The sequence below is a fragment of the Psammomys obesus genome, unplaced genomic scaffold (assembly GCF_907164565.1).
Source record: "Psammomys obesus unplaced genomic scaffold, mPsaObe1.curated_primary_1811, whole genome shotgun sequence".
NCBI classification, from domain to species: Eukaryota; Metazoa; Chordata; class Mammalia; order Rodentia; family Muridae; genus Psammomys; species Psammomys obesus.
The window spans coordinates 28,500,492-28,515,363 of NW_026596034.1; the positions used below are offsets into that span (position 1 = coordinate 28,500,492).

The window sequence follows — 14,872 nt, forward strand, 5'->3', positions numbered from 1 at the left end:
ATACATTAGATGGTGATGGAAATTTAAAAGGCAATGTTTCTAAAAGAATTCAATTTTTTACTGATTTATATTTGTTTACTTGAATATTTTACTTATTATTTGGTTAATTGTCACTAAGTGTTAATAATGTACAACAGTGCATCTTCATGTATTATTTGTGTGTATGTGTTCACTCACATATGAACACAGAGGCCAGAGGTTGGTATCAGGTGTCTTCCTCAGTCACCCTCCACCTTGTTTTCTGGGAGGAAGCTGTTTCTCACTGAACACGAGCTCACCCTCAGCCCTGGGATTATAAAAGCATGCTGCCACACCCAGCTTTAATAAATGGGTGCCTGGGATCTGAACTCAGGTCCTTGTGCCTGCATGGCAAGTGCTTTATGGACGGAGCCATCTCTTCAGCCTAGCCTTTCATGATGTGTTTGCATTGAGATGGTTGAAAAACAAAAAGTGTTTTGTTTTCCTAGCAACAAACCATGCAATACTTCAGATCTGTTCTGGGCAATTTAGAGACTCTCCTAACCCCACCCCTTCTTACAGAATCCTCTTTCAAGGTCTTACAGTTTCCTGCTATGACTACAGACCCCTGCCTCTTCTTTGCTCCTATCCCATGTCTCCTGTCTCTGAGACTGCCCAGATTCTCTTGTGTGCACAGGACATAAGGAGCTGAGGCATCATGTGCCTTTGCACACAGTGCCGTCAGTATAAAGAGTGGCCTTGGCTTTCTTTGTAATTGTTTTGAATTAGCAGCAGTTTTTTTAATCTTGTGAAATGTTCTTACCTCATTCTCTACCTATTGTGAATTTATAAAATGGAATTTTCTAGCTAAACAAAACATAGTATTATGTGTGTAAGAATGTTTTAGCATCCTAAAGCAATAAAGTGTCTTCTCTAGCCTAAGAGCATTTATTGTATAGAGAGAAGGAATTCAATGATTGTCCTTCAGTTTCAACTATTCCCTGAAGTCTTCCATATGAAGCTTTATTGGGTTAGTTATAATATAACATGCAGCAAATGGAAACCTTGATTTTTACAACATATAGTACAATAATATATAATAAGATTATATAATGTAAACCCAGGGGTCAATCACTCTTTTTCTAAGCCCATGAGATCATATTTAGTAATATCCCATAATTTGAAGTGACAAATATGGTTGACATTATATATAGCATGTTGCTCCTTATAAAAGGAGATCAGGCAAGCAGTTTAAAGAGTACAGATGTGCTGGTCCCCCTGTGTTGACATTTTGCATCTCTGTGCATCCCTTCTTTTTTTTCCATTTTTTTAAATTTTTTATTTAGCTTTTATTAATTACATTTTATTCATTTTGTATCCCCCCATAAGCTCCTCCCTCCTCTCCTCTAGGTCCCACCTTTCCCCCCTTTCTGCATGCATGCCCCTCCCCATGTCCACTGATAGGGGAGGTCCTCCTCTCCTTCTTTCTGATCTTAGTCTATCAGTTCTCATCAGAAGTGGCTGCATTGTCAGGGTTCTAGGTTATCTCCACGGAGAGTCCTTGGTTGGAGTATGAGTCTCTGGGAAGTTTCCTGTGTTCAAATTATCTTGTTCTGTTGCTCTCCTTGTGGAGTTCCCGTCCCCTCCAGCTCTTACTATTTCCCACTTCTTACATAGAATTCCATTCACTCTGCCCATCAGTTGGCCATCAGGCTCAGCATCTGCTTTGACAGTCTATACTGCAGAAGCTTTCAGAGGCCCTCTGTGGCAGGTTCCAAGGTTGTTTCCTGTTTTCTTCTTGCTTTCAGAGGCCCTCTGTAGCAGGTTCTTAGGTTGTTTTTTGTTTTCTTCTTCTTCTGATGTCCATCCTCTTTGCCTTTCAGGATGGGGATTGAGCATTTTAGTCAGGGACCTCTCTTTTGCTTAGTTTGTTTAGATGTACAGATTTTAGTGACTTTATTCTATGTTGTATGTTTATATGAGTGAGTATATACCATGCGTGTCTTTTTGCTTCTGGGACAGATCACTCAGGATGATCTTTTCCAGGTCCCACCATTTACCTGCAAATTTCATGATTTCCTTATTTTTCATTGCTGAGTAATACTCCATTGTATAGATGTACCACAGTTTCTGCATCCATTCTTCAGTTGAGGGGCATCTGGGCTGTTTCCAGCTTCTGGCTATTACAAATAAAGTTGCTACAAACATGGTTGAGCAAATGTCCTTTTTGTGTACTTGAGCCTCTTTTGGATATATACCTAGGAGTGGTATGGCTGGATCTTGAGGAAGTGCTATTCCTAGTTGTCTGAGAAAGCACCAGATTGCTATCCAGAGTGGTTGTACAAGTTTACATTCCCACCAGCAGTGGAGAAGGGTTCCCCTTTCTCCACAACCTCTCCAGTATGTGTTATCCCTTGAGTTTTTCATCTTGGCCATTCTGATGGGTGTAAGGTGATATCTCAGGGTTGTTTTGATTTGCATTTCCCTAATGGCTAATGAGGTTGAGCATTTCTTTAAGTGCTTCTCTGCCATTCAATATTCCTCTACAGAGAATTCTCTGTTTAGCTCTGTTCCCCATTTTTTTAAGTGGATTACTTGGTTTGCTGCATTTCAGCTTCTTTAGTTCTTTATATATACTGGATATGAGTCCTCTGTCAAATAAAGGGTTGGTGATGATTCTTTCCCAATCTGTAGGCAGTCGCTTTGTTTTGATGACGGTGTCCTTTGCTTTACAGAAGCTTTTCAGTTTCATGAGGTCCCATTTATTGATTGTTGTTCTTAGAGCCTGTGCTGTTGGTGTTCTGTTCAGGAAGTTGTCTCTTGTACCAATGAGTTCTAGGGTATTCTCCACTTTTTTTTCTAGCTGATTTAATGTGTCTGGTTTTATGTTGAGGTCTTTGATCCACTTGGACTTCAGTTTTGTGCAGGGTGATAAGTATGGATCTATTTTCATTTTTCTACTTGTAGACATCCAGTTGAACCCGCACCATTTGTTGAAGATGCTATCTTTTTTCCATTGTATGGTTTTGGCATCTTTGTCAAAAATCAGGTGTCAATAAATGTGTGGGTTTATTTCTGGGTCTTCTGTTCGTTTCCATTGATCCACCATTCTGTTTCTATGCCAGTACCATTCAGTTTTTATAACTGTTGCTCTATAGTACAGCGTGAGATCAGGGATGGAGATACCTCCAGAAGATCTTTTATTGTAGAGGATTGTGTTAGCAATTCTGGGTTTCTTGTTATTCCATACGAAGTTGAGAATTTTTCTTTCCAGGTCTGTAAAGAATTGTGTTGGCAATTTGATGGGAATTGCATTAAATCTGTAGATTGCTTTTGGTAAGATGGCCATTTTTACTATGTTAATCCTGCCAAGCCATGAGCATGGGAGATCTTTCCATCTTCTGAGATCTTCTTCTAATTCTTTCTTCAGAGACTTAAAATTTTTTTCATACAAGTCTTTGACTTGCTTGGTTAGGGTTACACCAAGGTACTTTATGTCATTTGTGGCTTTTGTGAAGGGTATTGTTTCCCTAATTTCTTTTTCAGCCCTTTTGTCTTTTGTATACAGGAGTGCTACTGATTTTTTTGAGTTAATTTTGTATCCGGCCACTTTGCTGAAGGTGTTTATCAGCTGTAGGAGTTCCCTGGTAGAGTTTTTGGGTCACTCATGTATAATATCATATCATCTGCAAATAGTGGTAATTTGACTTCTTCCTTTCCAATCTGTATCCACTTGATTTCCTTCAACTGTCTTATTGCTCTAGCAAGGACTTCCAGCACTATGTTGAAGAGATATGGAGAGAGTGGGCAGCCTTGTCTTGTCCCTGATTTCAGTAGGATTCCTTTAAGTTTCTCTCCGTTTAGTTTGATGCTGGCTATAGGCTTGCTGTATATTGCCTTTACTATGTTTAGATATGTGACTTGTATTCCTGATCTCTCCAGTACTTTAAACATGAATATCCATTCATGGATTTTGTCAAATGCTTTTTCAGCATCTAGGGAGATTATCATGTGTTATTTTTTTCTTTCAGTTTGTTAATATGGTGGATCACATTGATGGATTTCCATATATTGAACCACCCCTGCATACCTGGGATGAAGCCTACTTGGTCATAGTGGATAATAACTTTGATGTGTTCTTGTATTCGGTTTGCAAGTATTTTGTTAAGTATTTTTGCATCAACGTTCATAAGGGAGATTGGCCTGAAATTCTCTTTTTTTGTTGAGTCTTTGTGAGGTTTAGGTACCAAGGTGACTGTGGCTTCATAGAATGAGTTTGGTAATGTTCCTTCTGTTTCTATTTTGTGAAATAGTTTGAAGAGAATTGGAGTTAATTCTTCTTTGAAGGTCTGGTAGAATTCTGTGCTGAAGCCATCTGGTCCTGGGCTTTTTTTGGATGGGAGACTTTTGATGACCACTTCTATTTCTTTGGGGGATATAGGACTATTTAATTGATTTACCTGGTCCTGATTCAGCTTTGATAAGTCAAATCAATCAAGAAAATTGTCCATTTCATTTAGATTTTCAAATTTTGTTGAGTATAGACTTTTGAAGTAAGTCCTAATGATTGTTTGGATTTCCTCAGTGTCTGTAGTTATGTCCCCCTTTTCATTTCTGATCTTGTTGATTTGGGTGGTGTCTCTCTGCCTTTTAGTTAGCTTGGCTAAGGGTTTGTTGATCTTGTTCATTTTCTCAAAGAACCAGCTCTTGGTTTCATTGATTCTTTGAATTGTTTTATTTGTTTCTAATTGATTGATTTCAGCCCTGAGTTTGATTATTTCCAGCCGTCTACTCTTTTTTGGTGTGTCTGCTTCTTCTTTTTCTAGGGTTTTTAAGTGGGCCATTAAGTTGCTTGAATGAGCTGTCTTGGATTTCTTCTTGAAGGCACTTAGTGCTATGAACTTTCCTCTTAGCACTGCTTTCATTGTGTCCCACAAGTTTGGGTATGTTGTGTCTTCATTTTCATTGAGTTCTAGGAAGACTTTAATTTCTTTATTTCTTCCCTGACCCAGCTGTCATTTAGTAACAAGTTGTTTAGTTTCCATGTGTGTGTAGGCTTTTTGCTATTTCTGTTGTTGTTGAGGTCCAGCTTTATTCCTTGGTGATCAGACAAGATACAAGGGTTTATTTCAATCTTCTTGTATCTGTTGAGGCTTGCTTTGTGACCAACTATATGGTCTATTTTGGAGAAGGTTCCATGAGGTGCTGAGAAGAAGGTAAATTCTTTTGTGTTTGGGTGTAAAGTTCTGTAAATATCTGTGAGGTCCATTTGATTCATGACCTCTGTCAGAGATATTGTTTCTTTGTTTAATTTCTGTTTTGTTGACCTGTCTTTTGTTGAGAGTGGGGTGTTGAAGTCTCCCACTATTAATGTGTGGGGGTCTATATGTGGTTTAAATTTTAGCAATGTTTCTTTTACAAATGTGGGTGCCCTTGTATTTGGGGCATAGATGTTCAGGATTGTGATGTCTTCCTGGTGGAATTTTCTCTTGATGAGTATGAAGTGTCCTTCCCCATCTCTTTTTATTAATTTTGGTTGAAAGTCTATTTTATCAGATATTAGAATGGCTACTCCTGCTTGTTTCTTGGGTCCATTTGCTTAGAAAATCGTCTTCCAACCTTTTACCCTCAGGTAATGTCTATCTTTGTGCCTTAGGTGTGTTTCTTGTATGCAACAGATTGCTGGGTTTTGTTTACGTATCCACTCTGTTAATCTGTGTCTTTTTACTGGAGAGTTGAGTCCATTGATATTGAGAGAGATTAATGACCAGTGGCTGTTAGATCCTTTGATTTTGATGTTGGCTGTGGTCATAAGATTGTGTGCTTGGTTGTTTTTTGTTTTACTGTAGTAAGGTTAATTATTTCCTGTGTTTTCTTGACAGAAGCTAATTTTCTTGGGTTGTATTTTCCCTTCCAGTATCTTCTGTAATGCTGGATTTGTGTGTAGGTATTGTTGAAATTAGTTTTTGTCATTGAATATCTTGTTTTCTCTGTCTATGAGGACTGAGAGTTTTGCAGGGTATAGTAGCCTGGGCTGACATCTGTGTTCTCTTAGGGTCTGAATGATATCTGTCCAGGCTCTTCTAGCTTTCATAGTCTCTGTTGAAAAGTCAGGTGTGATTCTAATGGGTTTGCCATTATATGTTACTTGGCCTTTTTCCCTTGCAGCTTTTAGCATTTTTTCTTTGTTCTGTATACTTACTGTTTTGATTATTATGTGGTGGGAGGATTTTCTTTTCTGGTCAAATTTGTTGGGTGTTCTGTAGGCCTCATGTATTCTTATTGGTCTCTCCTTTAACTTGGGGAAATTTTCTTCAATGATTTTGTTGAAAATATTTTCTGGGCCTTGGAGCAGGGAGTCTTCTTTTTCCTCTATACCTATTATTCTTAGGTTTTGTCTTTTCATATTGTCTTGGATTTCTTGGATGGTCTGTGTCAGGAATTTTTTGGATTTAACATTTTCTTTGACAGATACATCGATTTCTTCCATTGTATCTTCTATACCTGAGATTCTTTCTTCCATCTCGTGTAGTCTGTTGGTTATGCTTACCTCTGTAGTTCCTGTTTTCTTCCCTAAATTCTTCCTCTCCATTATTTCCACCATTTGTGTTTTCTTTATTTTTTTCCAGTTCTATCTTCAGGTCTTGAGTTGTTTTGTTTACTTCCTTTACCTGTCTGATTGCATTCTCCTGTTTTTCTTTTAGTTCCTTCAACTCTGTTTTTTTTTTTTTTATTTCTTTCAGTGATTTAATTATTTCTTCTCTGAAGGCCGCAAACTGTTTGGCTGCATCTTCCCGTATTTCTTCACGGATGGGCATAATCTGCTTGTCTTTAACTTTCTCCATTTCTTTATGGATAGCCATGATCTGTTTGGTTTTATCTTCCTCTAATTCTTTATGTATTTTGTTTGTTTCCTCTATTATCCTCTTCATTAGCATAGATGTAAGGTCATCTTCTTGATTTTCTATTATGCTGCATTGTAAAGGGCTGTTCGCCTCTGGATGGCTATGTTCTGGAGATGCCATATTGCTCTGTCTTTTGTTGGTTGAGCTTTTATGCTGACCTCTACCCATTGGGCTGATTTAGGTGTTGGCTGTTAGTTTCTGTGCTTCCTGGAGTCCTGAGGTAGAAAGAATCCCCTTGGCCAGAAGATGATTTTTCCTGAAGGAGTCCTCCTCTGCTTTTTGGGTATGGTCACTGTATGGCCAGTGTTTCTCAGGAATTGCCACTGCTCACCTCAGGTGTATAGACCTGAGTAGTAGCTGTGGTCTTTGTTAGGCAGGGGAGGCTCTCCTCTTACCCATAGAAGTTCTCAAGACAGCTGCCCCACTGCTGGGGTTTCTCGTTATAAATTTAGTGAGCTGCTGCTGTTGTTACAGTTTTCCAGGTACAGTCCTCTTGAAGAACCTGCTGATTCCCTAGCTGTGGGATTTTCTCCCAACAGGGAAACTCAGTATGTTATCCTGGGGTACACAGTTCTGTCCAGGAAAGTGAGAGGAGCACCCAGCAAGTCTCTGGGCTAGAGGCTGAGTGCTCCACTCTGGGCCTGGAGAATGTGCACCTAGGTTGAATTGGCGCCTAGGGGCGCCGCTCTGTTCTGGAGGCTGGTAACTGAGGGCTCCACTCTAGTCTGAAGGCTGGGTGCCTCACTCTGGACCGGAAGCTGTGTGTCCCTGTCTGGGATCTTTTCTGAGGTTTAGTCGGGTGTGTTAAAGCTGATTGAATCCCCCACCATGGGGTATCCTCTCACCTGGGAAACACACTCACTTGTGTTTTATGGCCGCGAGTTCTGATTGCTGGTCAGTGTGCCAATCCTGCTGTGCTGCTGCTCAGAATGAGAGTCCTCTCGGCGCCCTGTGCATCCTTTCTTAGGCTCTGATCCAAGAGTCTCATATAGAAGAACTATTTAAAGGATGTAAGACATAAGCTCAGCAGAACTCAGATAATGTATATGTTCACTTGGCTGTGTGTGGGGAGGTGAGACCTAACAGGCTATGTTTTTTCCAACTGAATAAATTCAGTTTTAAATTGTCCACATGCCACTAAAGTTGTACTTTTAAGTTGGGTCCATAAAAAAAATACAGAAAAGCTAACAAACAAACGATAGAGCTATACACTATTCTTTGCAGAGTTAGCAGAAAAGAAGGCAAAATTTAAGGGACATGTGGAAACAAGAGTCAAGTTTGTGATTTTTTAAATAGCTGGGCCTCTACTCTCTGCTAACATAATGAACTGATTCTGGAAGACCGATAGGTCTTTTTTATAGGAAGGTAATTTAGATAGGGGAATTTTATTCCTTCTTGAAAGGGTGGGTGGAGCGGCTTCCCACTTAGGATGCCCAGTCCTGGTTGATGTGGTAAGAACTTGCGGATGGCAGCTGAGGCTCATAGCTCATTTCTCTGATAATTCTCCATATCAACTCAATATATCCAGCTGGATTTTATCCTGACAGCCTTGCCTTTGAATCTGTATTTCATTTTCCATATTTCTCCCGACATACGCTCAAATATTTTTTTTCCGAAAGAAAAGTTGCAAATATCCTCCAGTGCTAGCGAAGATGGAAGTGCTGTAGTCAGACAGCAATTATAATTAACGTGGATTTAAGAGAATACTTTTACTTTTCATTATGTGTCTGTGTGTGTGTTGAGGTGGGGGGATGGGTTGTGTCCCGGGCTTGAGGTGCCTGTGAGAGTGGGATGTCCTCAAGGTGGTATTACAGGGTGTTGAGTGCTGCCTGATTTGGGTGATGGGAACCAAATCTGGGTCCTTTGGAAGATGAATGCACAGTCTCAACAGCTGACCCATATCTCTAGCCCCGACATGTTTGTTATTTTTTCCCCCAGATCTCTAAACTGATATTCCAAATTCTTTCCCGTTTTCCGTCTAGTCTAAGTATTGAGAATTTGTAAACGTTTTGAGAAAGTGTTTCACCTTACTTCCCTGTTATGAAAGTAACGAATGACTATTGAACGAAAAATGCATTTTCCATAGGAACAGCTGTGCCACATACACAAAGTGTGTTTGGGTCTTTAATTAACTGAGAATGTATTAGAATGCCAATCTCCATGTAAAATTGGCCAGGCCATTAATAGGAACAGTTGAGAATGTAACTCTACGGCAAATGTGGATTGCAAAGAGCAGATGTGGGGATATTTTTTTTTTTGAGTCAAAACAATTAGGTGTTTAAATTCTCAAGATACAAAAATACCAGGCAATTAATTAAGGTTTAGCAAATTCTTCAGATTTTATTTTAGCTGAGGATAGGATTTTTGGCTGCAAGTGTGTTTTCTTGTATTGGGGGCATTTCTGTAGGAACCTTTCCTGCTGTATGTTGGAAAGAATTCAGGGATTCGGTCTCTGTAGATCTCTCGACCTCTGCCCACGCCTCTGCGCATAGCTAACAAGGAAAGTGATTTTATATTGTACGGGTGAGTGACATTTTAAAACAGGCACGAAACTAAATGGAGAAACCACAACTGTAGTTAAAAAATTCCTTGTATGTCATGAGTAGGTTTTCTCTTTGAATTTGTTCTCTCTCGTATTTGTCTTGAACAGGGCCATTTTGGAATGCAGCTTCCTTCAATACTGAGGCTTCCTACCTCCACTTTCCCACATTCCATGGAGAGCTCAGTGCTGATGTGTCCTTCTTCTTCAAGACCACAGCCCTATCCGGGGTGTTTTTAGAGAACCTAGGAATCACAGACTTCATCCGGATAGAATTGCGCTGTAAGTGTCCTTTCCAGAGAGGTCCCGGGACACTCTCATCTAGTCCTGAATTCTTCACTTAACTTTTAGGAGTTCACACCTCTTGGGATAAATGTTCACTTTGCAAGAAAATAATTTGATATTTAACAAGTGATAATTCAGTAAAAATATTAATAAATACATTAACAAAAGACAAGTTTAAGTTGAAGTAATTAAAATTTAAGGCAAATTTTCAGCTAATGACCAGTATTAATTACAAAATTGCTTAATGAGTCATTTATTATTTTGATATATTCACAGGATGCTATTAATAGTCTAATATCAAATGCATGTTTCATGCTGTTGAATTATATAAACCTTTAGTCAATGAAGCAAATATTTTGTCTAGTCAATTACAGATGCTAGCTTTGTGCTCACTCTAAATAGTTTTAATCTTTACCAATATGAAAAATTATTTCAGAGGATGAACTTTTAAAAGTCTATTGTTGTACCCCGAAATGCCCTTCAGTAACTCATTCTGCATCAGGAGAGTTGTATCTATTTCCATGCCCTGTCTCTTTCTATATAATGGATTGTATCTAATGATTGCTGTATGGTTTTAAGTGTACTGAGTACTCACCTGGAAACCCCTCATATCTGATATTTCCAGCACCCTCAACAGTAACCTTTTCATTTGACGTGGGGAATGGGCCTTTTGAACTCTCAGTGCACTCACCCACCCACTTCAATGACAACCAGTGGCATCGCGTGAGAGTTGAAAGGAACACGAAGGAGGCGTCACTTCAGGTAGATGAGCTCTCGCCGAAGATACAAGCTGCTCCCACTGATGGCCATGTGCTTTTACAGCTCAATAGTCAACTCTTTGTGGGTAAGTTGCTTTTTTAAAAAAAACAAAACAAAAACAAACAAACAAACAAAAAACCACCTGAAAGTAGTCTGGAAGTCTAGCAATGAGCCACAGTACAGCAATCCCAACTTGGAAAATGGTGATAAATAGCTAACAGCAAAAACAAGCATTATTTATTGAAAACCCAGGTTTCAGCCTGTGCCAAGTATCCCATTCCTTCTTAAGAACCAGTCCATGCAATAGGTATTATCTCTACTGTAGAGGAGGGTGGCTGGGTTTCAGAGAATCACTTATATCCAGAAGTCAGCTTATTTAATAGACTCAGATTTCTCTGTGAGTATTTCCTCACTCTGCATACTTGGCATTTTATTATTTAGGGGTTGCATGATTTGTTATAGTTTGTGTATGACATTGGGGTTTTAGTATGATCTTGTAAACATTATCTCTGTCCTGAGAAATGAAGAGCCCTTGTAATGCTAGCCAGTGACATTCCTCAACCCGTAGATGTCGCATCAAAAGCAGGCCGATGGTAGGAAAGAAAATAGAAGACAGCGCTCAGAGACCAGCTTCAACAGCTTCTCTTCTACCTTGCCCATTTTTTTTCCAGCTCTCTTCTGATAACTTACATTATAGTGTCTTCCCAGAGTCCGTTGACTCAACCTTTGCAGGACACCAAGCTGGGTTTCCTCTTCATGTGTTTAATTTTCCTTTGTATCTTTGCTAATTACTTTGCAGAAGTTACAGACCATGACATTCAAGGATTATCTTTTATTTGATCCCAGCTCTTAATTTTAATGTAAATAAAGACTCAGAGACACGATGAAGCAGGATAAGTGATGAATTATCATAAATTATATTGCAGACATCCTTAATGGCTATATTTAGAACAGAATTCATCAGCTTCCCCTTTCCACCTTCTGTTGCCTAACAATCTTATTAGCACCCTTTCACCAGAAGAGATGAGCTTGCTTGTGACATATCTGACAAAGACATATTTAGGTCTTCTAATAAATTTATGTCCTCATTATTTTCATTATTTATTCTTTCCCTGAAAATGAAGTTAATGAATGGCTTCCACAACTGAAGCATCCTAATAGATATTCTATTCACAAACTTGTGGCCACTCAGCTGGCTTATTGAAGAGCATAGAAACAATGAAGTACACTTGAGGAGAAACATATAACTTTCCTCTTAATGCCATACTAGAAGCTCAGTCAGGAAATGGACATAGATATCTCTTGAATTCTTAAAAAAAAATGAGAGATGGTCACAACAAAAAGGTACTGCAATTTAAAATCTGTCAGTGGCTTGGAAATAGCCTTACTATTCTTGGAAATTGAGAAGGCTGAAATTGTCGTCAAATTTTTCAGTGAAATATGCTGCAGTTTGCCTGTAGATGACCTTTCCTCCTTGGGAGAAATTTCAACTTCTGAGAGATGGCATCACTATATATTGTACCTGATGGGAACCCTGGCCTTAATTTGATTTCAGGTGGTGGTAATGAAGTATCGTATGACATCAGAAAACTGCTTTGAACAGACTCAGGTCTTTTGCCATCAATCATAAGCAATAATTTGAATAAGGATCGAAGAGATTTCATCTTTATGAAGGCAATTAGTCGGCCCTTTGACATCTCCATATGTGTTCAGACTGAGAGTGGCTGCACCACTGGGAAATTTTAACAATGAAATTTTTGGTTATGTTTAAGTCAAAGGCAGTGAGGAAGAGAGAGATCTCTGCCAACTATGTCCTATTTGTTCAATCTGCAAGGAATAAAAAATCTTCATTCTTACAGGTAGCTAGGGGTACAATGTAATGATGTAACGTAATGATACCTGACTGTCAAAATACCAACTAAAGGGTTGCTTTTACTGTTACCCTTACCACTGAGTAGACCACTCTCAGGAGAAGACAACTTTCAAGTTCAGAAAACAATGCTCATGACACAAAATATTAATCTTCCAATTTACAACATTCCTATCAAACAAGTCATGGCATTTATTTTTTTTTAAGTTTACCAATAAAGACTTTTTGCCTTGCAGGCAGACTCCATGAAAGACAGATTATAATTAAAAAGGTTACACTGAATTGGAGCTCAGTGGGTGACAGACTAGTAAAACATCAGCAGTAATTAGAGAGAACTTAATGAAGCACTTACTATGAGCAAAAGGTTCTCTGCCTTCCTATGAGTATATTTCAATGGAAGAGGTAAGAGTAGCCAATAGTGATAAATGGATGAACGATATGATATCTATTTATCTGTCTGTCTATCATTTATCCTCTATCTATCTATCTATCTATCTATCTATCTATCTATCTATCTATCTATGTCTATCTTCATCTATTTATCATCTATCTATTTATCTGCATATGCACACCACATATAGACACACATATGTATGTATGTATATATGTATGTGTGTATGTATGTATGTATGTATGTATGTATGTTCATATTCTAATAGTGAAAGAAGATAAAGTAGAGGTAGAACCAGGAGAAGATTGAGTGAATGAACCAATGAAAATGTTGAGAGTTTCCATTTGAACCACGATAGTGGGGAGATGTTAACACTTGAGTTGAGACCAGGGGAAGTAGAGTACAGATAGGCCCTCTGAACATCTCAGGCAGTGGAATTCTGAGTGGTGATCTTAGGAACAAGTGGTAGATCTTAGGAGCAAGAATAAAATAAACCAATGTGACTGGAAAGAATGAGTGTGAGGGAATGCAGGGGTTAGTCGGGTTTGCTCCACACTGGATCATCCCTTGCAAGGACAGTGGATCTGATGCTAAGGGACGGCGTGATCTAGTTTATTTACTTCCCTAGTCTCATTTACTGCCTCAAGAAAGACATGGATGGAAGGAAACCATTGGGGACAGGCTATTGCAGAGCTGTGTGAGAGCTAGCAGCAGCCCAACCTGGAGTGGGCATGTTGAAACAGAGTGGGGACACATTGTCTATGCAGCTGCATTCAACTTGTGAATAAATTGTTGTTGTTGCTGACAAGATTTTATGACTTTCCCATGACAATATCTTTATATGCAAGATGCTTCTCTGTTCCTCATATTTTTTCCCTAGCTTTCAATTTCATCTGACATTAGTTTTTCTTTTCTTCTTTTTTTAAAATCTTAATTCATGGCAGTGATTAGAGCTGCTGCTGGCCCCACATCTCTAATAAAGCAGAAGCTATAGAAAGAAAATCAAGCAAACTCCTTGCAGATTCCCTTTCCTTCCATAAAATCCCACCAGCCCTCCACACATACGCTCACCATGATGCCTGGCTTTTCCACTTGTAGAGTGTGTGTAACACAAATCATGTGTGGAGGAACAGTTTGCTTGGGAACTCTTAGGTCACATACTCCTAAAGATATGGGAGTTAAGTCTCATCCTCTCCTCAGAGCTGGTGTTTACATGGGTGACTGAGAATCTCTGCATTAATACAATGTAATTGATTTTCTGGTTGAAATTTTAAAGGGTAATTTAATCCCCTTTACTTGCAAGTTCGAGAGTTTAATTTGTAGTTCATCCGTCCATCATAGAAGTAATTATGACTAATCAGTATTTTCAAGTGTGCATAATGACTGTCATTTATATTTGGATGTAGGGACAAACTAGTGAAGTCAACATAATTATGAAGAGTAAGACTACAGCTTTCAGCATGACTGTATTCTTATAAGAATCCTTTAAATCTGGAGAGTAAGGAGAATAAAACTATTTGTATTCACATAGAGGCACAAGCTCCAGATGAATGGAAAACTGGAAGTCTAAGTTAAGCTTAGTCTAAGAGTGATTTATTTACTAGGCCGGCATTTAACCGTAAAGGTGCATCTTGTATGGATATATGGAGAGAAAGTTATTGGGGAATGTTCAAAAAACGAGCATAGTTGCTTCATAAAATAGCTGCTTGAAACACCAGAAATTTCAAAAGCTTTTTGGAATATGTTTTTTTTTTTTTTGAGATGTTAACTTGAACCCATACATAATAAATAAAAGTTGCAGATATCTGAATATATCTTAATTTGACCAGTCATTTTCTCCATTTCATCAGCCAGGATGTTGACAGTGTTTACTGACATCACACACACACACACACACACACACACACACACACACACACACACACGAGAGAGAGAGAGAGAGAGAGAGAGAGAGAGAGAGAGAGAGAGAGTTTTAAAGTTTTGGATATTAAGAGTTTTGGAAATCTCTTGGCAGTGGCTGATGTAGTGAGATAACAAAAGATTACTATCTGTCTGCTCAATTGCTCACCCCAACCCTCCCACTGAAGACCAACCAGGGAGTGTGTTTGCACCACAGGGCAGAACTCTGAAGCAAGAGCACTGCCTTCATTGCTGAAGAAAACCAG

The 14,872-nt window shown here is 38.9% G+C and overlaps 1 protein-coding gene across 1 annotated transcript in view; it reads left to right on the top strand.

The window, feature by feature from the left end:
• Cntnap4 (contactin associated protein family member 4) overlaps positions 1-11,128 on the top strand; it is a 255,126-nt gene extending 243,998 nt beyond the window's left edge. The window contains exons 16-18 of the mRNA XM_055621422.1: positions 9,514-9,684; positions 10,313-10,531; positions 11,118-11,128. Of these exons, the coding sequence (XP_055477397.1) occupies positions 9,514-9,684; positions 10,313-10,531; positions 11,118-11,128 (401 nt within the window). The remainder of the gene's footprint in view (positions 1-9,513; positions 9,685-10,312; positions 10,532-11,117) is intronic.
• The last annotated feature ends 3,744 nt before the right edge of the window (positions 11,129-14,872 follow it).